The sequence below is a fragment of the Trifolium pratense genome, linkage group LG1 (assembly GCF_020283565.1).
Source record: "Trifolium pratense cultivar HEN17-A07 linkage group LG1, ARS_RC_1.1, whole genome shotgun sequence".
In the NCBI taxonomy this organism is placed as follows: Eukaryota; Viridiplantae; Streptophyta; class Magnoliopsida; order Fabales; family Fabaceae; genus Trifolium; species Trifolium pratense.
In genome coordinates this window covers 48,511,752-48,539,075 of record NC_060059.1, presented here as the reverse complement: position 1 = coordinate 48,539,075, position 27,324 = coordinate 48,511,752, and the positions used below count along the sequence as shown (strand labels likewise).

General features: G+C 39.1%; 3 protein-coding genes and 1 non-coding gene across 4 annotated transcripts; 1 reads left to right on the top strand and 3 right to left on the bottom strand.

The window, feature by feature from the left end:
- Positions 1–4,390: 4,390 nt before the first annotated feature.
- On the bottom strand, positions 4,391–11,984 carry LOC123895582. The gene is made up of 3 exons (XM_045946025.1): positions 11,895–11,984; positions 5,763–6,708; positions 4,391–5,659 (listed from the first exon to the last, which is right to left on the bottom strand). Exons 1-3 carry the CDS (start codon positions 11,982–11,984, stop codon positions 4,617–4,619), a joined length of 2,079 nt encoding a protein of 692 aa, XP_045801981.1. The 3' UTR covers positions 4,391–4,616.
- A 4,693-nt stretch (positions 11,985–16,677) lies between these two features.
- LOC123902711 (GATA zinc finger domain-containing protein 10-like) lies at positions 16,678–18,713 on the top strand. The gene has a single exon (XM_045952494.1). The coding sequence runs from the start codon at positions 17,010–17,012 to the stop codon at positions 18,549–18,551; it is 1,542 nt and encodes a 513-aa protein (XP_045808450.1). The 5' UTR covers positions 16,678–17,009; the 3' UTR covers positions 18,552–18,713.
- A 246-nt stretch (positions 18,714–18,959) lies between these two features.
- TRNAR-UCU lies at positions 18,960–19,030 on the bottom strand. The gene has a single exon. It is a non-coding gene; the product is annotated as a tRNA-Arg (tRNA).
- Positions 19,031–19,999: 969 nt separating this feature from the next.
- On the bottom strand, positions 20,000–25,577 carry LOC123903499 (pyruvate kinase 1, cytosolic-like). Its single transcript, XM_045953274.1, has 16 exons — positions 25,037–25,577; positions 24,830–24,926; positions 24,627–24,724; positions 23,699–23,854; positions 23,259–23,336; positions 22,894–23,025; positions 22,688–22,768; positions 22,528–22,599; positions 22,342–22,431; positions 22,052–22,196; positions 21,849–21,937; positions 21,576–21,671; positions 21,085–21,152; positions 20,852–20,951; positions 20,654–20,713; positions 20,000–20,483 (listed from the first exon to the last, which is right to left on the bottom strand). The coding sequence occupies exons 1-16, from the start codon at positions 25,103–25,105 to the stop codon at positions 20,331–20,333; spliced, it is 1,584 nt and encodes a 527-aa protein (XP_045809230.1). The 5' UTR covers positions 25,106–25,577; the 3' UTR covers positions 20,000–20,330.
- Between the last annotated feature and the right edge of the window lie 1,747 nt (positions 25,578–27,324).

The following is a 27,324-nucleotide window of genomic DNA, read 5'->3' as shown; positions in this document are numbered from 1 at the left end:
CCGGTGGGACAGCCAATTTCCAAATTCCTCTCCTCGTCCGGGCAGACATGGCCAACATGGACGTTCGTCGGGTCCTCATCGATCCGGGGAGCTCCTGCGACATCATGTACTCCAGTTTGTTCAGGACCTTACAGCTGGACGAGACACATCTCACCCCGTACTTGGGCTCAGATCTCACAGGATTCAATGGAGCAACTACTAGGCCTTGGGGTTATGTCGACCTGATCGTCACCTTTGGCTCCGAAGAGACCGCTAAGTCGATCAGGGTGAAATTCTTGGTCGTGGACTGCCCTTGCCTCTACCAGTGCATCATCGGCAGGACGGCCATAGCAGACCTGGTTGCTGTCCCCTCCACTGCCCACTTGAAGATGAAGTATTATACTCACAAAGGGCAGGTTGCTACTCTACACGGGGACATTGAAGCTGCAAGAAGGTGCTTTGACGCAGCCTCCAAAGGCAACAACTTCATCGGCAAAGCTCCTGAGCCGAAAAAGCAAAAACCCTCCTCGGAAGCGCCATCAAAGCCTTCCCCGGAAGCATCATCAAGTCTGCCAGCCCCAAATGTGAGCTCTGTTGACCTCGACAGCCGCACCTCCAAGAAAGAGCATAAGGAGGAGAAAAAGTTAAAGAAGGAGGAGAAGGAGGACGACGAGGCGAGCAAAGAACATTATCGCCCCATTCCAGATGGAGATTTCGAGATAGTCCAGTTTGGCGAGGATCCAGAAAAAGGAGTCAAGATTGGGACAGGGCTCCCCGAGTTGGCGAGGAAGCAGCTGAAAGCCTGCCTTAGAGAAAATGCTGACTTGTTCGCATGGCACGCTGCCGACATGCCCGGGCTGGATCCAAACATCGCTTGTCATCAACTTACTGTCGACCCACTTGCTAGTGCTGTAGTGCAACGTAGGCGTAGGCAGTCTCCCGAAAAAGCGGAGGCTGCTGAAAAAGCTGTAAAAGACCTCCTAGAGGCAAATTTTATTTCTGAAGCTAGATACACTACCTGGCTGTCAAACGTTGTACTAGTTAAAAAATCTAATGGAAAATGGCGCATGTGTGTTGACTATACCGATCTCAATAGGGCTTGCCCTAAAGATTCCTATCCTTTACCTTGCATTGATAAATTAGTCGATAATTCTTCTGGCTTTAAATTATTGTCTTTTATGGATGCATATTCAGGATACAACCAAATCCCAATGGCTGTGGCCGACAGGGGAAAAACAGCTTTCATGACCGAGTCGGGCAACTATTACTACAACGTAATGCCCTTCGGTCTAAAAAACGCGGGTGCTACATACCAGCGGATGATGAACAAAGTATTCCGGGCAGAAATAGGCGACATGCTCGAAGTCTACATGGACGACATGATCGTAAAATCCCACGAGGAAATCGACCATACCGCCCACCTACGTAAGGTCTTCGAGCAGGCCAGAAAACACAACATGCGATTCAACCCAGAAAAGTGCACCTTCGGGGTACGAGCAGGAAAGTTCCTCGGATTCTACCTAACAGAACGAGGAATCGAAGCCAACCCCGACAAATGTCGTGCCTTTACGGAGCTCCCAACTCCGAGCAACAAAAAATCCATACAAACCTTGAACGGAATGCTGACCTCATTGTCTCGCTTCGTAGCAAAATCTGCTCAACACGCATTACCACTTTTCAAATTACTAAGGAAAGAAGCTGTGTTCGAATGGACGGACGAGTGCGAGCAGGCCCTCCAACATCTTAAGAAGGCCCTGTCCGAACCCCCAGTCCTCTCGCGCCCGGATGTCGAGGAAGTGTTATACATCTACCTCTCCGTCGCATCCGAGGCCGTCAGCGCAGCCCTTGTCCGCGAAACAACGGAAGGACAAAAACCAGTGTACTTCACGAGCAAGGCTCTACAGGGGCCCGAACTCAGATATACACAAATCGAAAAGGTGGCCCTCGCCTTGATCAACGCAGCAAGAAGACTACGTCACTACTTCCTAGCACACACAATCATAGTACGAACCGACCAACCCATCAAATCATTGCTTGGTCGACCAGACATGGCGGGCAGGATGCTCAAATGGTCCCTCGAGCTTTCCGAATTCGACATTCGTTATGAAAGCAGGAAAGCGCTAAAATCACAAGTCCTAGCAGACTTTGTGGCCGAAATGACGAGTCCAGACTCCTCGACAAGCGAGGCAGACAAATGGACAATATTCGTCGACGGAGCGTCAAGCTCCACGGGAGCAGGAGCAGGAATTATCCTGGAAAACGAAAATGGGATCATCATCGAAGTTTCCCTGGCACTATCCTTCCCGACATCAAATAACCAAGCAGAATACGAAGCCTTCCTAGCAGGGCTACGGTTGGCCGAGGACATGGAGGCAAAAGAAGTAAAAATTTTCACAGATTCACAACTTGTCGCCTCACAAGTATTGGGAGAATATCAAGCCAAAAATGATAATCTCTTTGAATATCTAGCATTAGTGAAGGAAAAAATCACTAAGTTCGAATCCGTGGAGGTGCAACACGTTCCGCGCGAGCACAACAAACGGGCAGATATCCTGTCCAAACTGGCGAGCACAAAAAAGAAAGGCGGAAACAAATCCGTCATTCAGGAAGTACTCCCCCGACCAAGCATCGAGAAGGCGAGCAACGTCCTCGACATAAATGTCATTGGCGACCAAAACTGCTGGATGACCCCCGTATACAATTTCCTCGCAAACGGAACCCTCCCCGACGATCAGAAAGAAGCTGCAATAATAAGACGTCGAGCATGCGCATACGTCATCCTCGACGGAAAGTTATACAGACGAGGGTTCTCAATCCCGCTCTTAAAATGTGTCGACGAGGAAACAGTCGACTACATCCTGCGCGAGGTACACGAGGGGATCAACGCCCAGCACCTGGGAGGAAGATCGCTGGCCAGGAAAGCTCTTCGAGCAGGATACTACTGGCCCACCATGCAGCAAGACGCAAAGGACCATGTGAAAAAATGTGACAAATGTCAACGACACGGGGACATGCACCTAGCTCCTCCCCACGAACTCAAATCTTTGTCGTCACCATGGCCCTTCGCTTGGTGGGGCATGGACATACTTGGCCCCTTCACAAAGGGACTCCACCAAAATAAATTTTTAATAGTCGCCGTGGACTATTTCACCAAGTGGGTAGAGGCAGAACCCCTCTCCGACATAACGTCGTTCAGGATACTCCGTTTCTTCAAACGCGACGTACTCTGCCGATTTGGAATACCACAAGCCGTCGTCACAGACAACGGGACACAATTCACGGACAAAGGATTCCAAGACTTCCTCACTGCTCTGGGGACCAAGCAACATTTCACTTCAGTGGAACATCCCCAAACTAACGGGCAAGCCGAGGCCGCCAACAGAGTAATCCTGCGCGGCCTACGACGAAGATTGGATCAAAACAAAAAGAAATGGGTCGAGGAGCTCGAAAGCGTCCTTTGGGCCTATCGCACAACACCACACTCCACAACCGGGGAGACTCCATTTAGAATGGTATATGGAACAGAAGCAGTCATCCCCGTGGAGGTGGGCGAGCCATCTCGCCGAACCGAGCAGCCGCTCGAAGAAGAAATGAACGACGAAGCTCTCCGTGAAGAGCTAGATCTCGTCGAAGAAATTCGTACGGGGGCATCCCTTCGGGAAGCCACCCTTAAACAAAAAATAGCTGCCCGACATGACGTCAAAGTCATCAAAAGAGAATTTGAAGTGGGCAGCCTCGTCCTAAGACGAAATGCTAAGGACTCCCAGGATGGTAAACTGGCGGCCAACTGGGAAGGACCATATCGCGTCATTGACAAAACAGGAAATGGCGCATACTATCTCGAGGATCTTCGAGGAAAGAAACTTCCTCGACCTTGGAACGCCCAAAAATTAAAACAGTATTATAGCTAAGTTATTGCCAAACTAAAAACACTTTTAAAAGGCTGCTCGGATCCTCTAGCAACGAGCCCGACACCTCGACAACGGAGAGCACGCGGGCACACGTGCTCGATCCAAACAATCGAAAAGGAGATACCCTGGCTCAGGAAGGGCAGGGCGTCCCCCTGACGAGGATGACCTTTGAGACAAGCTCCTCGTCTTCGTGCCAAGGCTTAACGCCCAGCTCGCGATGGGAAGTTCAAGCCGCGGGGGCGGGCACAACAACGTGTCGGCGTCCGTATTAGCCTCAGAAAACAACTCTAGGCGCTTAGTTAGTTCCCTAAACTTTCTAAGTTAAACCCGAGGACGACCTCCTCGACGAAACGCGCTCGCAACAAAAAAACTTGCAAATAGAAAAAATGGTTTTGTCGAGCAGGCATACAACAATGTCGAGCAAATACACAAACACCAAAACCAAAAATTTGTTAAGTTAAAAACGAGCAAGCATAAAGACATGCATATTACGAACAGGCATAACTTAGCAAAAACAAAGAGCAATAACTTAAACATACATACGAGGAGATAAAATAGACGAGCAGGATGAATAAAACGATCATTGTTATAAATACCGGGCATAAAAACCCATTTGTTCAGGTGTTACAAAAACCGAGCACGCAGGCCCCCAAAAATAAATTGTTCAAAAACAAAGAAAATTACAAGTTAACGGCGCGCAGGCCCAAATAAAACAGTCGAGGAGGATCAGGTGCTCTCATCATGGCCCTCTGGGTTATCCTCCGGTGCCTGGTCCTCCCCGACAGCCTCCTCTTCGGCTTCCTCATCCTCCTCGCCCTCATCATCAACTGCCTCCTCATCCAACTTCTCCTCCTCAAGGGCCATTTTCTTATACTCTTCAGGAATAACAATCTGCCCGTTCTCAACCCGTTTGAGCTTATGAATGCCGTCAGTAATCAAGCCATGCTCGGCATTCACAACCCTGAGTTGGGCGATCGCATTCTTCCACCCATGCACCATGCTCGCCAACATCAAGCCCCCTTGTCTTTTGATTTCCTTCACCAAGTCTGCCCGACTCACCAGCCTGGAAGTTTCAACGGCCTCGTCGGCAGCTGGAGCAAGCTTGGACTGCAGGTCAGCTATCACCGCCTCCAAGTTCTTTTTCTCCTCGGCTCCCCTGGACTCCACCTCCTCGAGCCTTTTCTTAGCAAGCTCCAGCTCATCCCTGCTTTCCCTAACATCTTCCAGCAGCTGGCCATAATTCTCTTGCTTCCCCCTCAGATCGATCAGCTCACCCTCCATCAATACAATTTTTCCCTCCAACTTGGCATTCCGGGCAGCCAGCTTTTCCACCTCACGAGATGGCCCCCCTTCATTTAACACTAAGGCTGTCTCCGCCAACCGGATGACAGCAGCAATATCCTGGGTGAGCTGGTTTTGTCGAGCAGCCGCGGAAACCCCCAGAACATAGTCCCTCTCCGAGACGGGCACCTGAGGAGGGTTGTTGTTAAAAAAATCCTTGTTGCTCAAACAAGCAGGGAGAACAAATCCCCCATCACCCTCAGACAAGTCGACGATGGTCTTCATCGGCTCCTCCCTCTGCCTCTTCACCCGACATCCCGGGGTACCTGCTGAGCTTCCCACCGGCGAAGATTGGCTGACGCTCCCCGAAGCAGCCTGTTCAGCAACCAAAACATTAGGCTTGGATTTCCTCGCCTTTTTCTTTGATTTCTCTCCCTTATGCTCAGCAGCTATCCTCAACAGCTCAGAAGCAAGATCAGCCATTCTACCTGCAAAGATGGAAACATGGTCAGAAACACGGGGAGAAACCCAAAACATCAAAAGTGCTGAATATAATACAAGTAAAAAACGGGCAGGAGTTAAAAGAGATACCCAGCAGAGTGTCCTCGGCTGAAACAGTCTTGCACGACAATAACAACCTAGTGTTAACAAAACGAGGCTCGATCCTCGGTCTACCGTGCTTATCCAAAGCAACCTCCCCCAAACTAGTCACGACCTTACACGGCTTAAAACCGTCCACGTAGGCCTTAAGCTTTTCAAAGCCTGCCATCTCCGCCGGGGTCAGGTCCTCGACAGGCGTCAGATACTCGTCGGTTCGCAGTACAAAATGTTCCGACGACCACGACAGTGGGAATCGAAGAACCCACTCCACTACTTGCTCCCCTTCCTCGTCCAACTGTGGAGACCCATCCTCGAGGAACACGGGCCTCTCCATGTGCAGAGAATCAAAAGCAAACTCCGTCACCGGCTTCACCACATAATACCTCTCCTTGAAGCCCCGAGCAGACTCAACGAACATCCTAAATATCTTGCTCGACTGGTGCTTCAAGGAAATCCAACCCTGCCGATCCCCGACTTTCTGACGTTGGATTTGGAAGATATAAAAGAATAGGGCAACAGTAGCCTCCACCTCCAGATACCGACAAAGGATCTGGTAGGCCCGGATAAACGCTAGTGAATTCGGATGAAGCTGTGAAGGAGCCACTCTTAGCCGGCCAAAAATTCCGGCTTCGAGATCGTTGAAGGGCAGCCGAAATCCCAACTCCTTGAACGCCATCTCGTACATAGTGAAGCTGCATCCCGTGTACGACGAGCAAACCCGCTCCCCCTCAGCAGGCGTACGAACCTCCCAGTTCTCCGAACCAGCCTCCTCGACGATGGTAAAAAGCCGCGGATCCTGCGCGGTAATCGTCGAAGCAATCCCCCGGGGCTCGGGCGCAACCCAAGCCAGCTCTGGGTCAGTAATAGTGTCGACCAACTTGTGTTTCGACGTAGCTTGGCTCCCCGTTACTTCCTCCACGTCGGACATTTTGAGTACCTGAAAAGCAGCGAAAATAAAGTGAATTCGACAGTAATCAAATCCACCCTTTCACCGCAAATCAAGTGAAAGGGCGTAAATTAGGACGAGGACGCTGTCCCCGACCAAAAGCCCTTATCAAAATGGCAAACAAAACAGAGGAAACGAGGAGAAAGCCCAAAAACGAGGAGAAGTTCCCCGACACAAGCTAACAATATTGCTCGACGCTCAGAAGTAAACTCTAATTTGGATAAAATCCCAAGTTAAAAACGGGGAGAAGCTCCCCGACATAGAGTTTTTACAAACTCATTTATCCACAAATTTCCCAGCGAAATAACGGGGAGAAGGTCCCCGACAGTTAAAACATTCGCGAAAGCGAAAACGGGGAGAAGGTCCCCGACACAGAGTTTTTACAAACTCATTTTTCTAAACGAAAATGACGGGGAGACGGTCCCCGACATAAAGTTCAACTAAATTTTTACTACAATAAACGGGGAGAGGAAACACCATTCTCCTCCCCGACACAAAACACATAGATTTCCAGAAATCTATGAATGTTCGTCGAAGAACCCAGAAAATTCATCATCTTCATCACATGTTCATAGCTTTTCCCAGATAAGCATCAAAGTTCATCAAATCTCTATGTTTTTTCCAGAAAACGGGGAAAATAAGGGCAAAACCCAGAATTACGAGACACTACAATACCCAAAAACAGCGTTTGATGGTAACAATACCACCACCAAACACTAATACTTCACTAAAAAACAGTGATTTAAACCATCAACAAAATGGGTATGAAAGGGAGGGCTATACGACACAAAAAACATTAAGCCTCACCAAAACCAAAGATTTACAACTATCAAGCACAAAACAAACAGACCCAAAACAACAAACAAAATGGGTATAACGCAGAATCTAGCATAAACACAAATGTATCTCGAAGCAAATGGGTAAGTAGAGAAATTACCTTGAGATTAAAAGAAGCTTGGAGCTTTAAGCAAAGATGGGTGCAAAAACCTTGAGTTCAACAGCCTTGAACTTGGGAAAATAAGAGTAGCAGTAGCAGCAACAAACGCAGGAGAATAGGAGAATGCAAAGAGGAAAAGTTACAAATGATCCCTCCATCTCCTATTTATAGATCTCCCAAGAGCCGCGCCTGCATCACAAGACGATGCACTCCACTTCACCACCGCCGTTGATCAATATCCAACGGCCCGGATTAAACCCATCAAACGACTCTGATGAAATCTCTCAGAAAACCAAAGGACGCGTTGATCCAACGGTCCACGCGCCTCCTCGAAAAATGACGCAATAAAGAGCCATTTCCCTAGGCAATTATTACGTCTCTTCATAGCCCACACACGTGGCTTGAAAAGACGAAACGCTTGTCTTTTCAGGTCACTTCAAACTGACGATGCGTTCCTCGAGGAACTCATCGCTATCACCAACGTAATTATCTCCCCGACTTTGCGGACAAGCGCGAATTACGGGCAGACAAAACAAACGTAAATAAACATGCCCGTAAAAACAGGCAGCATCAACAAGATGCAATTAACACAACACTTCCTCGACAAACCGTCGAGGAACGTAAAAGCAAATGACTTTTAAAGGCAAAATCCCTTCCCCGTAATTTCCTCCACGAACATCCTGGCACGCGTCACGAGCAAAAGGAAACCTCTCCCTTTTGATAACTCTCCTCGTCGTGCCAAGGAGGAATTTACGGGCAACATACAATTGCGCTCCTCGCGCAAACAAGCAACAAGCATAATCAATGTATTATGAACTCCTCCTAGGATTGACGAGGAAAACAACTCCTCGACATACGGGCATGGACCTTAAGTCATTACTCCTATACCTAGGAGCAACGACTTGGGGGGCTCCTGTTCTGGACTGGGCCAAGAGCTGGCCCAATCACTTATGCCCGACATTTGGGGCATGGCCCAATAAGGGGATACTTCCCCGACACGTCAGCCAATGACGTGTCTTGCTCGATATAACGGATTAGCTCCACGCTAATCACGTGCTCGGCTATCCGTGCACGCCGACTCATTCAGCCTTAGCTTAACAGCTAAGCAGCACGTTTAACACGTGCTCCATCGACCAACCATATCCGTCACGGAGTCATCCATTACCCGCCAATAGCGGAACGACTCCAAACCAGGATAGAGGCAAATAACTGCCTTCCCCTACGATACAGGGACTATCCTGGCAGTTGGGCCTATTGGGCCGGTTATCCAAGCCCAATAGACCAACCTTTGGCCCAGCGCTGGGGGCACTATATAAGCTCTCCTAGACAGGAGAGCCAGGTATTCTGAATCATTCTATACCTTACTTTCTCTCTCTTCTTTGTATCTCTCTTGTTCACCTTGCTGACTTAGGCATCGGAGCACCTGCAGGTACAAACCCCCCCTTCGGTGTGGAAGCTTGCTCAACGGACCGGCCATCAATCTATTCTGATCACCAGGTACGATCAGGTTTAGTCTAGATTCATTTTTTAATTTCTGTATTTTTCTTCCTTCTTCATTTTCTTTCCTCAAACCATATCACGGAAGTTTCAACAAATATTAAAATTACAAAAATATCATTGAATATGTCTTTTGTTAATAATATCTTGGAATAAACCAACTAACATGGAAGAGAAAGTGACGATCAAATTAACTAATAAAAACATACTCCTTCCGGTCCTTTTTATAAGGAACATTTTGGGAAAAAGATTTAATCATTTTTGTAAGAAACTTTGACAAATTTTCAAATGTTGTAAATGTTTAATTTCATTTATGCCCTTATTTATTATGAGGGAGAATATTAAAAATAAGTAAGTTAGTTGAATTAAGAATAATTAAATAAGGGTATACATGAAATAAATTTAAATTTATAAGAGTATTAATTGAAAATAACTATTTACAATATGTGCTTCTTTGGTTTGTATAATTTTTTCAAAGTGTTCCTTAAAAAAAAGGACCGGAAAGAGTATTTTTGATAACCATATATTAACTAAGAAATACTTTAATGATAAAAGTGACTATTAAAATTCTTAAGAAGAGTTTGTCACTGATTTAAATCCTACAAAATCCGAGGATTAGTTTCTACAATTGCGCGCAGAAAGCAACTATTTACTCGAAAAATATTGCATATTTTGAAGTGTTTTTTTGTTTTGGTTTGATACAATCTTTAATATTGTTTTCTTAAATTGTTGATGTCCAGTGATATAACAATAACATCAAATGTTTTGAGGAGATTCATGTTGATGTGATTATCATTGTTTTTTTTTTTTTGAAACAATGTGATTATCATTGTTTAAAAGGTACAAAGATCTTAAATTTAAGATTGCTTGTGAGTGTTCGCTAGACATCCATACCCTCTTAGTGGATATTATAAACTTAATGTGCAATAGTAATAGTAATGTGGATGGAGTTGATTCCACATATAATGAAGGATATACCAAGTGTTTTCTTCCAACAAAATGACGAATAAAAGGGAAAAAGAAAGAAGCAAAAGATAGACTAGATTGAGAAAATGAAGAAGGCGCCACAAATTACGATCATAAAGATTGATAATTCAAGAGGATTCGTCACAATGGTAAGGATGTCATTGATAAGAATCAATTAAGGTTCTAGTCCAAAAATCAAAGGAGTCACACTCATTCCCACAATCTCACCAAGAGATATTTTACTTCATTTCAAATTTGTCTCAAACGAGAGTTTTACAATAGTATTTCAAGAAAGACCACATATTCCCAAAAGAAGATTTCTCTCCACACCCTAGTATTTCTTTTCTACCCTCCGTTTTTCCATTTCTGCCCTTGAATAAATATTCCGAAACGCGTTTTCCAGTTATTTTTGCCTTGGAAAAAACTTTGGAATGTAACCTCCGAATTTGTTCACGAAAAACGTCGGAAAACGTGTTCCGAAGTTTCTGATCCGGCATGATAAAAACTCGAACGCAACTTCTATTCTTTCAAGAGCAAGAGAAAGGCAGAAATTTTTATACAATGACAAAAATGAAAAATGAGGGTAGAAAAGAAATACGGAGGTGGAAAAAGAAAAATTCTTCCTAAAATGGGCTATAAGGCTAATTCTCTAGGCCCATGTTGGACTTACACCATTTAATTAAAATAAAACTAAAACTATTAAAACTAAAATTATATTGCATATTTGGTCCTTTATGTTTATTTTATATTTTAATTTGGTCTCTTATGTTTAAAAAGTTTCAAGTTGGTCTTTTTAGTCAATTTTTTGTTAAAATCGTCTACGTGGCTAATAGATTTGCGTACACGGACAACTTAGGAGGATACTGTATGAAAGTTTTAGAAGAAATTAACTCAAAATTTATGTTGAAATCAATTTTAATATAAGTGGGCGAGTTCGGGGTGGATATCAATGTCCCCCTTACCTGTTTTTTGAAATCGGGAAAAACTCAAACCCGAACCCAAATCCAGTCAATTCGGGTTTTCCCCGTCAAAGCGGATAGGATTTGGGCGGGTACCCGCATGTATGAGTTTTATTGTCATGTCTACTTGTAGGGGTGTTCAACCGCTCAAGGTCTCAGGTTCAATTCTCTCTGGTGCAAAAAAATACTCTGACTTTAAATGGAGCCCCTACAAGTGGGCGGTAAGATTGACTCCCCTCGAATTAGTCAGTCATAGGGCCGAATATCAATTTTTTTAAAAAAAATAGTATGAAACTTAAATAATTATTGAGCATAAATGAACTTCTGATTCGGTTACATTTTACTACCTTTTACTCTAAGTAATTTTTCTATTAAAAAAGTGTCCCTTTCTTTATCTTATATGATAAATAAAACAGACTTTTATAAGTTTATTTTTAAATTACTAGATGTACACAATTTATTATTTTATAAGATCACCTTTTATTACTTTTAAACTCAAGAGTCAAGACAATTTGTTGACAAATAATTGAAGTATATTATATTTTTGAAAAATTAAATGTAAAAACTACTTAATTTTTTCAATTCTTTTCTATCCGAAGTCGACCTCAATGATGGTTGAAGTAGGGCACTAGCATTGGAGAAAGAAGAAAAGAGAGAAAAAAACAAGCCATAAAATTTTGATTACAGTAAAATGGACCGGAATATTGATATTCTTTGCATTCTGTATGTTTCCATCCTCCCCTCTCGTTTGTTTTAGCAACTTATCCTATTTTAAGGTCATCTCATCAAAGCTCCCCGACGATGACAAAGGAACCAACCCATGTGGTGTGGCGGGGTGGCTCTTTTTCTTTCACAATAAGATCTGGACGATTATCCCTGCCCTCGGTAGCTTGCAAGTTTACGTCCATTCCGGAGTGTTGTCACTAATATCTTTAAAAATAAGTAGTTCATCAGTCTTAAAATATAAGATCTCTTTGATAAAAGCACAAAAATTAAGAAAATTAGATTTTGCATTATATATGTAGAGGGTCGGGGTTCGAACCCCGGCCATCCAAATTTATCCACCTTAAGAGTGAATTTTCTAGCTAGTAAACTACTTGACCAAGAAAAGATAAAATTATCTTTCAATTATTGAGAGAAAAAAATTATGTTATTTGATTTCTCTTCATTTATTTAGGAATATTTTTGTGAAAATTTAATTAATGAATTGTGAACTTTGAAAAGAGTAGAGTACAACAGAATTTTGGAAAAAGACCTTATATATTGAGTTGGAGATACTAAATTTATGGTTTAAGTATATATTTCGTCCCTTACATTTATTTTAGGTTTTAATTTGGTTCCTTACGTTTCAAAAGTATTAATTTGGTCCCTTACGTTTATTTTAGGTTTCAAGTTAGTCTTTTCCGTTAGTTTTGTCATTAACACCGTTTGAACAGTACATGTGTCAGTGTGTACAAGTGTCATGTGTATGTCCACATATGCAAATTGGCTGCCACATGTGACAAAATTGACGGAAATGACTAACTCGAAACATAAAATAAATGTAAGGGACCAAATTGATACTTTTTAAACGTAAGGGACCAAATTGAAACCTAAAATAAACGTAACGGACCAAATGTGTACTTAAGTTTTTTTTTTTTATGAAAGGAGTGAAGTTTAGACTTTGACATAAGAGGGGTAGAAATGTAATTCAAAGTAAATTAATTATCTCTAATATATATTTCATATAAGAAAAAAGAGGAGTGTAAATTTTTTTGTCAAGTAGTCTAATGACAAGACTCACACATTTAAATGTAGAGAAACGTAGAATATGAGATTCGAACCCGACCATTCGAATAATGTCTCTGTTAACTACCATTTGAGCTACACTTATGGGACGAGGAGTGTACATTTTATTTTGGTTGTTTGGTTAAGTAATTTAATGGTTAGAATTTCACTCTTAAGATGAATTAATAAATAATTCAATTATGTATGTTAGTTAAGCTAAATAAATATATGATATATCTCACATGTAAATAATAAAACTACAATTGCAAGAAAATTATATTTAATTTGTTAGTCAATGCGGATTTTTTTTTCGGAAAATGTTTTTTGAAATGTCCCTTTATAGATATTCGAACATGAAATTATTTGTTTTTTTTTTAATCATAGCTTGTGTTATTATACATTTTCCAGTATTTCAAAAAATATTTTTCGATGCGCAAGTTATTTCGAAAAACATCCCGAAACAATTTTAAAAATATAATCCAAGAGGATTTTGGAAAACGTTTTCCGAAATCCTGGGATATGACGTTTTCCAAAATCCTGGAATATGAGACCAAAAACGACAATTTCTTATGTTCCGACTTGATTTTGCAAATATTCTCAATCAAAAATGCAAATTTTCACGAAAATTTTCAATTTTATCAAAATTAAACCAAATATAATCCAAAATATCATAAACATCATAGAGGGCTAACAATAACAATTATCCAATGTTTTAAGAACCGAACCGGAGGTCGAACCGGTGTGGCTACTGGTTCAAGGGTCAACCGGTTGGACCGGTTCAATCGTTATTAAACCGTTTATATTGAACCGTTCATATAACTTTCTTATTTCACAACTAATAAACAAATTAATAAAGTAACATTAACAAAATAGAAAATTTAGAAACTTAAAATAAAGAAATCATAAATCCAAAATGCATAATTTATACCAAATAATTATACATAAATTCGAAATTCATAATTCATATAAATTGTTAAACTTTAAATTGGACAAAATCATATAAACTTTACATAATCATATAAACTTAAAATTGTTTGTTAAGAATTAAGAATATATTATACAATTAAGGCAAATATCAAGATATCAATGAATGCATATTAATGCATATCAATAAGGTAGACATGTAAACAATGCTGGTCAATGCATATCAGAAAAGTATATCAATTATATTAAATTGTATCAATTGTATTTAATAGGTTTTCCAATAAACTCAAATTATAGGCTAGACATTAAATTGTATTTAATATAGGTTTTCCAATATAGGCTATGGATTAATTCCTTACTACTCCTTTGTTTCCTTCAGAAAAATATTAATTAAAGAAAACGAAAAAAAAATTGAAATTTTTTTTTTTTTAATTTTCAAAAGATTCCGAACCGGCCGGTTTTTTCAAACCGCCCCCGGTTCGAACGGTTCCGGACGATTCGTACCGGTTTCAAGCGGTTTTTTCCGGTTCTGCAGACTACCGGTTCTCAGCACTAGCCCAGACCGCTGTTGTGTTCGGTTCCCGGTTGAACCGGCCGGTCCGGTCTGGTTCTTAAAACATTGCAATTATCAATTAAACACCAAACTAATCAAATATTAGTCACTAATCACAAACTAGTTTGAAAAACTAATCATTATTACAATTCTCTACTCAAAAACTAATCAATTTATCCAATCAACTATAATTGATTATGAAACTTAATTAAAACCTAACCTAAAATCAAAATACTCAAAAGTTTCACTAAAAATCAACACAAACATTATCAAAATGACGAACAACTTATTTGTGGGTCAAAAATTTAGTCTCTTTGTTGTTGGCTGAAGGAACGAGAGAGAGATGGAGTAAGAGTAGGGTTTACCAACACATTTAGGGTAATATTTAGTATGAAAACCTAATTAATTCTACGATGTTCTGTTTGTGTATAATACAAGCGTATTTCTTTCAAATTTCTGGGCATCCCGGTGGGTGCCAATCCTCGACGTAGAGAGACTTGGAGACCGGTGGTGGACGCTATGTCGAAGAGATTAAGTAGTTGGAGCTGTCGTCAACTATCATATGGTGGTAGAATCACGCTAATTAACTCAGTGTTGGCAAGTCTACCATTGTATTTTTTCTCCTTTTTCAAAGCTCCAAAATGCGTCTTAAAACAATTGGTGCGGATCCAAAGGAATTTTTTATGGGGTGGCGGTTTAGAAGATAAAAAGTTATGTTGGGTAAAGTGGGAGCAAGTTTGTCGTCCAAAAGATCAAGGTGGTTTAGGGGTAAAAAATTTGGAACTTTTTAATGTGGCTTTGCTTAGCAAATGGAAATGGAGGGGTATTAATGAAAAAGATGCACTATGGTCTGATTTGTTGCAGCATAGATATGGTTTTTTGCCTTCTATTTTATTGAACAGGGAAGCAACAACTTATGGATCAAAGGATTCTTTATGGTGGAGGGATGTGATAATTGTGGGTGACTCCATCATGCCCGGATGGTTCCGTTCTAATACTAGTTGTGTGGTGGGCAACGGTACTGAAATTAGTTTCTGGAATGCCAAGTGGTGCGGAAATATGTCGTTTCGAGAATTATTTCCTAACCTCTTTGCAAAAGAGTTGCGGCAACATTCTTTGATTGCAGATAGGATGATCAACGGCAGTGAGGGACTGTTTTGGCAATGGGATTGGCGTGATGAGTTAACGCAATCTGAAGAACATGATCTTTTTAAGCTAAAAGAATTGTTGTCGGATGTTAGTTTGAATCCAAACAGCGTTGACAGATGGCGCTGGATTATTGGCTCTGCATGTATGTTCTCGGTTAATTCTTGTTATACCTTTCTGATACAACATGGTGCGGTTGAGACATTTAATCCAAGAATGATGGAGGCTCTTAAAAATCTGTGGAAGAATGATGTGCCATCGAAAGTGAGTGTTTTTGGGTGGAGATTACTATTGGAGAAATTACCAACGCGGGGCGCTTTGGCTTCAAAAGGTATCATTACAAATCCTCATGAATTTACCTGTGTGTTCTGTTTTAGGCATATAGAGAACTGTTCTCATCTTTTCTACGGTTGCAAATTTACTCAAATGGTGTGGAATGCTATTTTCAAATGGATGGGATGTAGTTTAACTATTGGTGAGGAAGGGCTGAATCACTTTATTATGTGTGGTGAACTTGTCAAGTCAAAAAACGGTAGGCACATTCGACATTTGATTTGGTTAACTACTACTTGGTGCATATGGAGATCGAGGAATAATATCATTTTCCGAGGGGAGATGGCGGATATTTCTTTGTTGGTTGATAATATTACGGCGATCTCGTGGATTTGGTTTAGCGGAAGAGCAGGGCGCAAGTCCACCTATTCTTTTTCGGATTGGTGCACTAATCCTATTGTATGTTTACAAAACATATAATTATTTGTTTCGAATTGTAAGAGTTTGAGTACCCCTTGTACTTCTTTATAATTCAATTTTGCTTATCAAAAAAAAAAAAACAAGCGTATTTCGAAAAACTTTTTTTGAAATATTTTACACATTGGAAATCGTAATCTAAAATATTTTGCACATTAAAAAAACGTTTTTCAAAAACGTTTTATAAGTGGCAAGGGCAAAATTGAAAATTCAGAAGATACACGAGAAATATTGGGGGGTGGGGAGAGAGAAAAATTCGTCCCAATCCTACTTTTGTTTTGTATTTTTGTTGGGCCTATATTTTGATATCTGTAACTCCTTGTAATGAGACAGTTGGGTTGTTGGAATTTGGATTAGAGAAACGAACAACGCGTATAGTGAATAGAAACCAAACCAGAACAAACTAAACCAGCGTCCTTGTTGGCGTTATAACACTGTAGCTCCCCAGTTTTACACAAAACCTGTGGATTTTCTCTCTCTCTCTCTCTCTCTAGAGAGACTCAAATACCATGGGCAGTTTTCTCCCACCACTCTCAAAACCAGTTGCTTCAAAAACACACATTTTATACTCTCTTTCTCTCTTTACCCTTTTCTCTATTATATACCTTTTCTCATTTCTCCCCTTAACACCAACAACCCAATTTCTATGTAATGTAGTAATCCCAATTTCTGTACTTTCTTCCACCAAAAAAACCCAATTTTCATTTACCCTTTTTTTTCTAATCAACTATTCAATTTAAGGGCTATTCCATTTCCTTCAAAGTTTCTTCCTTTTTTGCTTTACAATTCTTGAATGATGGAAGCCAATGGAATGTTTTCTACCATCACTTCTTCTGGTTTGCTTGGTGTTATTGATACCCCTTTACACCAACAACAACAACAACAACAACAGCAGCAGCAGCAACAACAACAACAACAACAACAGAATCTTCCTAATCAGCAACAAAATCCTCATCATTTGCACCATTCCCAAGTTGTTTCTTATGCTCCCCAAGAACAACAATTACATCAGTCAATAAAACATGGGTACCCTCCATTTTCTTCATCCAAGAACAAAATTCAGCAGCAACAGCAACAGCAAAGCTCTCAGGTGAGTGATGAAGATGAGCCAAATTTTCCAGCTGAAGAAAGTTCTGGTGATCCAAAGCGAAAGATTTCACCTTGGCAAAGAATGAAATGGACTGATACAATGGTAAGGCTATTGATAATGGCTGTTTATTACATTGGTGATGAAGCTGGTTCTGAAGGGAATGATCCAAGTAAGAAAAAGTCTAGTGGTTTGTTACAGAAGAAAGGAAAATGGAAATCTGTTTCAAGGGCTATGATGGAAAAAGGGTTTTATGTGTCACCTCAACAATGTGAAGATAAGTTTAATGATTTGAATAAAAGGTATAAGAGAGTTAATGATATACTTGGAAAAGGAACAGCTTGTAGAGTTGTTGAGAATCAGAATTTGTTGGATACAATGGATTTGACACCAAAGATGAAAGATGAAGTTAGGAAATTGCTTAATTCTAAGCATCTTTTCTTTAGGGAAATGTGTGCTTATCATAATAGTTGTGGTCATGGTGGTGCTGGTGGTGGTGCTTCTGGTTCTAATGTTCATCATCAACTGGAAGGTGTAACAACAACAACAACAACACCGCCTCAGAATCAACCTCAACATCATCAACAACAGCAGCAGCAACAACATTGTTTTCATTCATCAGAGAATGGTGTAGGGAATTTAGGTGGTTCAAGAGGAGAAGGTTTAAGGATGTTGAAAATTGGTAGCGGAGATGTTGAAGAGGAAGACGACGAAGATGAAGACGACGAGTCAGAAGACTATTCTGATGAGGATGAAGAAGAATCAGGAGAAGGTGGTTCAAAGGGTCATCAACTAATTAGTCATTTAAATGATCAAGATGACGACGAAAACGATGGAAAATCAACAAGAAAAAGGCCAAGAAAAGGAGGATTTTCATTTTCTATTTCACCATCATCAACATCATTAACATTGATGCATCAAATGAACAATGAAATAAGTGGTGTGTTTCAAGATGGAGGTAAGAGTCCATGGGAGAAAAAGCAATGGATAAGAACCAGGATATTGCAATTGGAAGAACAGAAAGTAAGATATGAATCACAAGCTTTTGAGCTTGAAAAACAAAGGTTGAAATGGCAAAGGTATAGTAGCAAGAAAGAGAGGGAAATGGAGAGAGCTAAACTTGAGAATGAAAGGAGAAGATTAGAAAATGAGAGAATGGTTTTGCTTATTAGGAAGAAGGAGATTGAATTGATGAATCTTCAACAACAACAACAACAGCAGCAGCAACAACAGCACTCTTCAACCTAGATGAATTTTGTATAACAGATGAAATTAGTCAGTTAGATAGAATGTAGATTAGGCCAAATTGATGAAATGAAACTTTTGTGCTTGTTCTATTTTTGGAGTTATTTATTCATCAACTTGTTTCTTATTGAATTTATTAAAAATAATAATAGTATTTATGTACCATGTACCCTACCATTTAGAGTCACTTTTTGTTTTTAAGCTTCAATTTGGAGTATTAAAACTTGAATATAGAAATAAGCTCACATCATATTTGTGGAATAAAAACAAAATATAAGTTGTACTGAACTGCTTAAGTGTTGTAACATTGATTTTGAACCAAATACAAAATTTGAACAAAAAAATAGTGTAAGAAATAGGAGTCTGGGAAATTTGTTATAGCAGGAACGAATTAAATCATGAAAAAAAAAGCACACCCGGTGGGACTCGAACCCACAAGCTTGATTAGAAGTCAAACGCCTTATCCATTAGGCCACGGGTGCTGCTTGATAGATATTTCGAATAATGATATATATTCCTTTGTGTTAACTTGTCCAGAATAGTAAACAATTACAAATATCACCAAAAAAAAAAAAAAGTAATCAATTACAGGTACAAGTTTCCCAGGACATTATCTAAGAACAATTTTTAAAAAAAAATATTTCTAAATTTATATTCTTGAACAAATGATCTAAGAACATCAGATTTTTTTCCTATTTACATGATGGTTTCTTTTTCATTATGAGGCAGACAGGCAGTCAATTGTATAACGTTGAGAGTGGCTTGCACAATTGCCTCCAAACTCTTGACAAACTCATTAACGTTTGAAATATATTAAATATTTATCCAGTGCCTTTTTCTTAAGCTTTAGAGGTTATTATTGATCCAAAATTTAGTATATCATAATGTATAATATACTTTAAAATAAATATTTTTAAATTGTTCATTTTCAAAGACTACTTCATTCAATAATAATGCATTTTTTAACATATTAATGCAGTTCGTATAACATATAACGCGGAGCCAGAAATCAAGTTTAAGAAAATCAAATTAAAAGGTATAATTTAATAAAAAAAAAAGATACTAAACTTTAAAAGCATAGCATATACAAAAAAATTATAAGAAAAAAAAAATAACTAAATTTTTTTAAGTTGGACTTTTTGTACTCTCTATTTTCACATTGTAATTTTAGTTTTAACTCGTGTTTTTGCATAAAAGTTTCAATTTATTGCGTAAAAAGGTGAATTTTAGTATCAAATAGATATTTTGTCATTAAATTAAGTATTAGAGCAATAAATCACATTTTTGGCACATAATATACTCCTATGCTGGTATGCACCATTTTTAGAGGGGAAAACATACAGTGACATCAAATTTACAACAAATTTTAATATAACATTTTGACACATCAAGAACATTACCATGGTCATTGATGAAATTGTGATCATTCAAATAAAATATGACACCTATGCTGGGTTATGCACATTTATTTAGTAATTGAAAATACAAGCTATTAGCATCATTAGTTTGGCAATTGTATCCAATAAACACATTTTCAAGTTGTGTTCTTATGTAAATATTAAACCGAAAAATATTGGAAATTTTTTGCATCAAGGGCACATTCCCTTGATTTTATGTGATAGCCAGTAACAATTCATTTCCAATACATGGAACATAATTTTGCGATCAAAATCAAGATAACCTTGACTCGTTGCAGAATCATCTGCAGCTTTCAAAAACTTCGGAAATAATTAAGCCCCCCAAAAGAATACTATAGAACTAAAACTGTTGGATTAATTCACTTTAATCTTCGAGCTCAATAATCTTAACCACAGATGCATCACCAAGTTTCTGACAAACAACAACTCGATCATGTGACTTTATAACTCCCAATGCTTTTCCATGATCAAGGGCAACCTTAAGAATAGATTCATTTGATGCACTTGTTGACTCAGCCTGCAGGGACAAAGTAAATGACATAAACATATAGTCAGCAATCATTATGCGATGTGGTGGGTGGAAAGTAGCATTCAATTCTATCGACAACGATAGCACAAAGTGGTCATGCCGAATAAAGATTATGTATTAGTAGTATTACTAACAGTTTAACTGAAAAAGAAACTTACAGGATGTCGAGGATCAGCAAGCATAGGAAAGAGACCTCTTACGATAAGTGATTGCCTTGCCTGTGTCGCAAAGGTGATACAATATAAACCACAGGTCAATATATACAGTATAGGAAAGAGACCTCTTAAGGATGTCACAACAGCTAGGGATAATTAACAGATAGAAAAATGGACCAATCTCAAGAGTTAAGATCCAACCTCAAATGCTCCACTAAAGCTCCACTTTAGCTGATTGGTCTTAAGTCGGGGGATCACCACAGAGAGAACCGGCATTGTTGGCCTATACTTCGCAATCAATCTGACAGGTTCACATGACATGTTTAGATAGAAGTCTTAAGGATAGTGTTTTTTTTCCCAACATTGAAGAACAACTGTTTCACAACAAACTAAAAATATGAACACATTCATGTCTAATTATTTAAAAATAGTACCTTGCAGCTCTTCCAGATGAAGTGAAGCAAATTATAATAGAAGCCTTCACCTTAATAGCAGCTCGAACCTAACAAGTAAAGATTTGAATGTAAGAAGCCTGATTTCAAAGATATAGACCCTGTTTGAATTGATTTATTTGAGTTTATCTATTAACACGAGCCCTTGTGAGACTCTGTGAGAGCTCATGGAAATAGCTTATGACATGTCCATTAGCTGTTTTAAGCTTATTTCCATAAGCTCTTCAGGATAGCTTATAAAAATAAATTATAATTTATGTAAAAATAGTTTGACTTCCTTTTATCTTTTTTCTTTTCTTCTAAAAAATAGCTTATAGATAAACACATATGATAAGCGCTTATACTATACACACTTGATTAAATTGTTTATACAGGCAGAGCCAAAACAGAAACATCCATAAAACACATTACAAAAAATCAATAGGCATAAGAAAATACTCTAAAAATATAGGGAAATGTTCAGATGAAAGTACCGCAGAGGATGCAATAGATTCCAAGTGGGTCATGGGTTCTCCGACAAATTTGACTGTCCTTTTAAAATAAACATCTTGATTGAAAACTTTCTCAGCCTACAAGGACATGAAATGGAAGGCAGAGATATTTGTCAACATTCATTTATGCAACAGAGAGCCTATAGTCCAACATAAAATAAGTACATGATCAGATTCCATAAAACCGGAATCAAGAGATCAGTACAAATCCAACATGTTAAACAAAATTAATGAGCCATCATCCAATGAACTTACCTCTGAACAAATTCTGCCAACGGTAGAAATAGTCTCAACAGGATACAACCCACGTAAAGTCTCAGCACCCAGAAGAATTGCATCACTTCCTGTTTATTTATTAACAGTTGAACAAACATATTCATTCAAGTGGTTCTAACCAAAACACAGTAAACAATCATTGAGAATAAGATGTATGCTGCATGATATAAGCACTGACTTACCATCTAAAACAGCATTGGCAACATCAGTGGCTTCGGCACGAGTTGGTCTTAAGTTGTCAGTCATGCTGTCCACGACACGTGTAAGCACAGCTGGTTTCCCAGCCATATTACATTTGTGTAGAGCAGATTTTTGAAATAGAAAAACCTACAGAAGCAAACGGAAGTTGATAAATATGAATATCTATGCAACATTCATTCTTATAACTATTCAGCATTCACTTAATAGAGACAGTCTCAAGAATATAGGACACCAAGCATGTCAAACTACAAAATGAATTTTATCAACTGACCTTCTCTGGTGGAAGATCAATGCCCAAATTCCCACGGGAAAGGATAATACCGTCAGCTTCTTGTAGAATCTCATCAAAATGGGTCAATCCCTAAGAAACAACGTAGATATAAAATCTATTTATATAATTGACTAAGTATAGCCAATAAGAATATAATTTACACAGACATGAAGATATGCAACTCACCTCAACATTTTCAATCTTTGCAAAAATTTGAGTCTGGCTAAGATCGCCTAACTTTGAAAGGAAGTCACGAGCCTGCATTAAAATAACATACGAAGGCCTATTAATAGAAATTGAGTATGAGATGACCAACTCAAGTAAAACAATCTGGAGCTCGAACTACCTCACGAACATCTTCAGCATGCCGAGTATATGACAATGACAGAAAATCAATTTTGTTTTTAGCTCCCCAGGTGCTTATAACCTGAAAATAAGTCAAATACATAAAAAATATTCCTAAAACTTTAACATATCCTATTTCCTAGACATAGAGAACACGAGTCGTGAAATGTTAATAATTCACACAACTGCGAGAAAAATAGTACATACCTCCTTGTCTTTCTCTGTAAGGGTAGGCAAATCAATATGAATTTGAGAGGCATGCAAAGTGAACAATGAGCCAGTCAATGTAGCTGAATTCTTTATACTACATACAACATCATTCCCTTGTACTTCAGATACCTGCACAGCATCAGGTAGAACTCATTAGTCATCAGGCACGTAAAAAAAACAAATATTACTTGTTATGCTTTTGGACCTACTTATGTTTTAAATTTCAACAACTATAAAAAAAAAAGACCAAGACGGAAAAAACATGTACGATTGATGCACAAAAAATATGCAAATTCATAACCATACAGAAGTAAATGGACCTATTGAAATAAACTTTGCATTCTGGTTTCAACTTATTTTACCTCTAGCCATACAGAAGTAGTTTCGCTTCCTGTGAACAAGTATTGACCGATAAAAATTGTGTCCCCCTTCTTCACTGCCTGTAAACAATCAAGAATTTGAAAATTACGCATGCAACAAATTACAATGCAAGCCGAAGGCATAAAAAGATATATTGTATCTCAAAGTAATGAAAAACAAATTTCATGTTGAAATTCAACTAAATATTCACATTAACTGCTAATAACATCATAAGCAGGAATTAAATTGCATATGCATATAAAATTTATAGCTACTTATAGTCATGCAACCCTGAGAGGAAAAGCGCAATTGACTCAAAGCATGCACTCCATAAGAAACAAAAGTGTAAAAAACAAATTGAATGAAATCTTTCATGATAATATTTAGTGGAAGCAATGTACAAAAGTCACATCATATGACAAGGTGGAAAATGTCAATAAACCTGAGCCAGTCCATCAAAGTTGATTGGCAATAGCGCTGAAGAAGCTTCTTGTCCCTGGTTGGGAGTCAGAACAACCTGAGCATCTATCTCAAGTGAGATAGTTGTCTCACTTTTGTTAACAACCTGCATCTCTGCACCCACCGTGTCCAGCATAACCTGTCAAAGGAAATTGAAGTAACAAACTTTCAACTCCTTTCGCATTACTAATCCTCAACATAAAATCCATAGAAAGCAGAAAAATGAGAATAAAGAAGTTGGATATTCTTAAAACAGCTGCTAAATCCTAAATGAGCTTTGCCTTGATAAATTCGACAGTAAACATACAAAAACATGTCATAATATCATATCTTTCATTTTCATTCAACACCAACTGTTGCAGATTTTGGAATATTTGGTTGTTGACATAATATCATATCCTCCGAGACAAGGCTTTATTTTCTTTTTCTTTTGTCTACTTTTAGCCAATGTAACGTAAATATATAATCAACTTTCCAAAAAGCCAAAATAAGAAAGATTGTTATGTTTTGCCTTCTTTCAGCCACAATTTCCGCATTAAACAAAACTGCTCTTTATTGCCTAAATAGCAAAGATATAAAATGTGAAGTAACAGAAAAGCAATATTGTCGTCCCCGTGAGCATAACTCAGTTGTTAGGGACATTGCTATATGCAGAAGTCGGGGTACGAACCCCAAACACTCCACTTATTCACCTTAAAGGTGAAATTCTAACCACTTGACAAAAAAAAAGGCGCAAATGGCGGAAAATAACATTTTGTTCAAATTCCTCTACGCTATAACACTTATATCAACTATTTGAAAACACTTTCGTACTAAATTGCATATTGCAGAACAATATTGGTTAATTAAAATTCGGCCATGCTATAACCTCTATTATTCGACAAACATTGAAGAGAAGGAATGAAACTCACAGCACATAGTTTCTTAGTACCCTTGATAGCAGTCTTCAAATTCTCCAAAGTTTCCTGGTGATAATCAGGATCACACCAAGAAAAATCAAAACGAGCCACTGCAAACAACAACAACAACAACAACAAAAAATCACATAAAATCTATAAGCCTCTATATCAATTAATTCTTCAGTAAAAAACTTCAAGCACAATCTAAGACATACCAGACATGCCAGCTTTAAGACAGCCAGAAATAGTCTCAACAGATCGAGATTTAGGACCCAATGTTCCAACAATCTTTGTCATTGCAGAAAAAAAACTCTGCATAAACACAATCAATAATAATTTCAATTAAATCAATTATGAAAAATTAAAAGAAAAACATAAAAACAAGATCTATAGATTGAAAAGGAAAACAATAAGAAACTAACGGCTTTTGATGGTTCTAGGATGGAAGCCATCCTAATTGGTTCCTCGAGAAGCAAGTGACTGGAAGGCATGTTTGGTTAAGTTTGTTAATCGGCGAAAATAGCTTTTCCAGAAAATCGATTAAGAAGAAGAGAATGAACAGTAGTGGCGTGCTGCGTAAAGAAACAAACGCAACTCGCAAACGCTGAAAATGAAAAAGGCTTTGAATTGAACAGAACAATAATTGATAATATGCTTTTATTCGTTGTTTCTTTATATATATATTGTTCTCTTTTGTTTTCAACTTTCGTTAGCGGTTTCACAGTGATACTGTCTTAGGTAATTGATGGAATTTCTGGAAGATGTTATGACGTGGCGAAATACTGGTTGTTGGATGAGAGAACCAGGTTTTGTGGTTCGTTTTTGTGTTTTTTTTTTTGTGATGGAGGGTTGTGACAGAAAAGTACTACGGTGACCACGGTCTTACGTTTGTTTTTTTTTATTTTTTGGGAAAGTAAGGTGTAATACAGTAATATTGTTTTGTGGAGAAGAGGAAATTTGTGGAGCACGCGCTATGTGATACTAGTGTCTGTAGTGTAGTGTGCAAAGAATGGTGACGCACGTGGTTTATTTTGGAAGAATATTAGGAAGGCACGTGATAGGGGGTGGGAGTAGTAGGTGGGTTTAGCAAAAAATATAATATACCTATAAGGCGAGGAAAGCATGTGAGGCATGGGATGGGGGTGATGTGGATAGGGTTGGGAATAGGCCAGGCGGTCTACAGGGGCCTTCGGCCAGGCCTGTATAAGCCTGGTCTGGCCTGGTTATTAAAAATGGCAGGCTTAGGCTTTGAAAACGGCTTGTTTACATAAATAGGCCAGACCTGTTTATAATAATTATTATTTATATAATATTATTATTTATATCTTATAAAAAAATATTATTTATATAAATATTATTAGCTTTTAATTATTGCAACTTTTCGTAATCGTATTTGTTATTTTATTAGTTTTTAATTATTGTGTTAATCATATTATTAGTTTTTTCTTAATGTTGTAGAAATTATAAAAATTTAAATGTGAACTTTTTAAGGCCTGTTTAGGCTATTTAAAAAAACTATATAGAGAAGCTTTAATGTAACACATGCTTTTAAACAGGCTACAAGGCCAGGCCAGGCTTTTAAAAGGCTCAGGCCAGGCCAAAAAAAATAACATTTGATAGGCCACAGGCCAGGCTCAAGCTTGAAAAAAAATCGTAGGCCAGGCTCAGGCCTGTCAAGGCCTGGCCTGGCCTGGCCTGTTCCCAACCCTAGTTGTGGATGGTGTGTTGTGTGTGCGTCTGTGCAAGGCTGACCGTGAAGTGAACAACATGCTATATTAGATTGGAAGGAAAACGTTTACTTTTCTTAATTTTTTTTTAACAAGTCAAAAATGATTTGGTGGGTAACCTGCGTCGCAAGAGTCGCGAGAGATCAGGTTTGATTTGGTGGGTAACCTATCTCGCAAGAATCATCACGCAAGAATAAAAATCTTCAAAGAAACCTAAGGGTCTCAAATGAGGCATGTCGCGCCATCCAAAGTAACGACATCCTGGGCCATCAAGATCTGGTATGCACCACGAACAGTGTAGCCATTATTCATGTTAGGCCGTCACAGCCATCTATCTGAGAAATGATCCTACAAGGAGAGATTAAGAAGTAAGGTCTGACACTTTCTCAACAACTCCTCCTCCCACGCCCTCAATTGACGCCTCCACACACCCACGCCTTCCCTCCTGCCCCCGCCCTAACGAGAACATCGCACCACCGAAGCCGATTTGTTCTCTGCCAAGTCAAACAGCCTCCCAAACCGCTCACACATCGGGGTCCCGTCCACCCATGGGTCCGTCCAGAAAAAAGTGTTAGACATATCCTTTATCTTTCTCGAAACATGCTCCCTAAACCACCCTCCCCCTACCTCCCCTCCACCATCTTGAATACGGACTAACTCCCTCCACCACGAGGACCCTCTCGCCCCTCCCTCTCTCAATCTGCCTCTCTCCCAACAATTTTTTATTTCTAGGAATGTTAATTACACACATGCCCGGTCTAGAGGCAGAATTTAGTCAAATATTAATTAACCATATATTTGTGTCGATAGGGAAAGTTTAAACGTAGATGGGAGGAATTGACCCAACAAACATCTTTGCAACAAACTCTGCCATCAAAGGAAATGGATGTGTGGTCTGAGGTTGCAGGAATTAGGAATGAACATGTATATATATAGTATTGGGAGTGAATCTTCTTTATTTGTAGCCAGACAAAATTACCACG

Excerpts from the sequence above, each read along its gene's own strand:
- LOC123903499 (XM_045953274.1), bottom strand. The coding sequence starts at position 25,105 with ATGCCTTCCAGTCACTTGCTTCTCGAGGAACCAATTAGGATGGCTTCC. Across the intron at positions 22,432-22,527 it reads CAAAGATTGAAAATGTTGAG|GGATTGACCCATTTTGATGA; the intron begins GTGAGTTGCATA and ends GTTGTTTCTTAG. Across the intron at positions 21,153-21,575 it reads AATCTATTGCATCCTCTGCG|GTTCGAGCTGCTATTAAGGT; the intron begins GTACTTTCATCT and ends TTTACTTGTTAG.
- LOC123902711 (XM_045952494.1), top strand. The coding sequence starts at position 17,010 with ATGATGGAAGCCAATGGAATGTTTTCTACCATCACTTCTTCTGGTTTG.
- LOC123895582 (XM_045946025.1), bottom strand. The coding sequence starts at position 11,984 with ATGGACGTAAACTTGCAAGCTACCGAGGGCAGGGATAATCGTCCAGAT. Across the intron at positions 6,709-11,894 it reads CACCCCGCCACACCACATGG|GTACTCAAAATGTCCGACGT; the intron begins GTTGGTTCCTTT and ends GCTGCTTTTCAG. Across the intron at positions 5,660-5,762 it reads AGCCGAGGACACTCTGCTGG|GTAGAATGGCTGATCTTGCT; the intron begins GTATCTCTTTTA and ends CCATCTTTGCAG.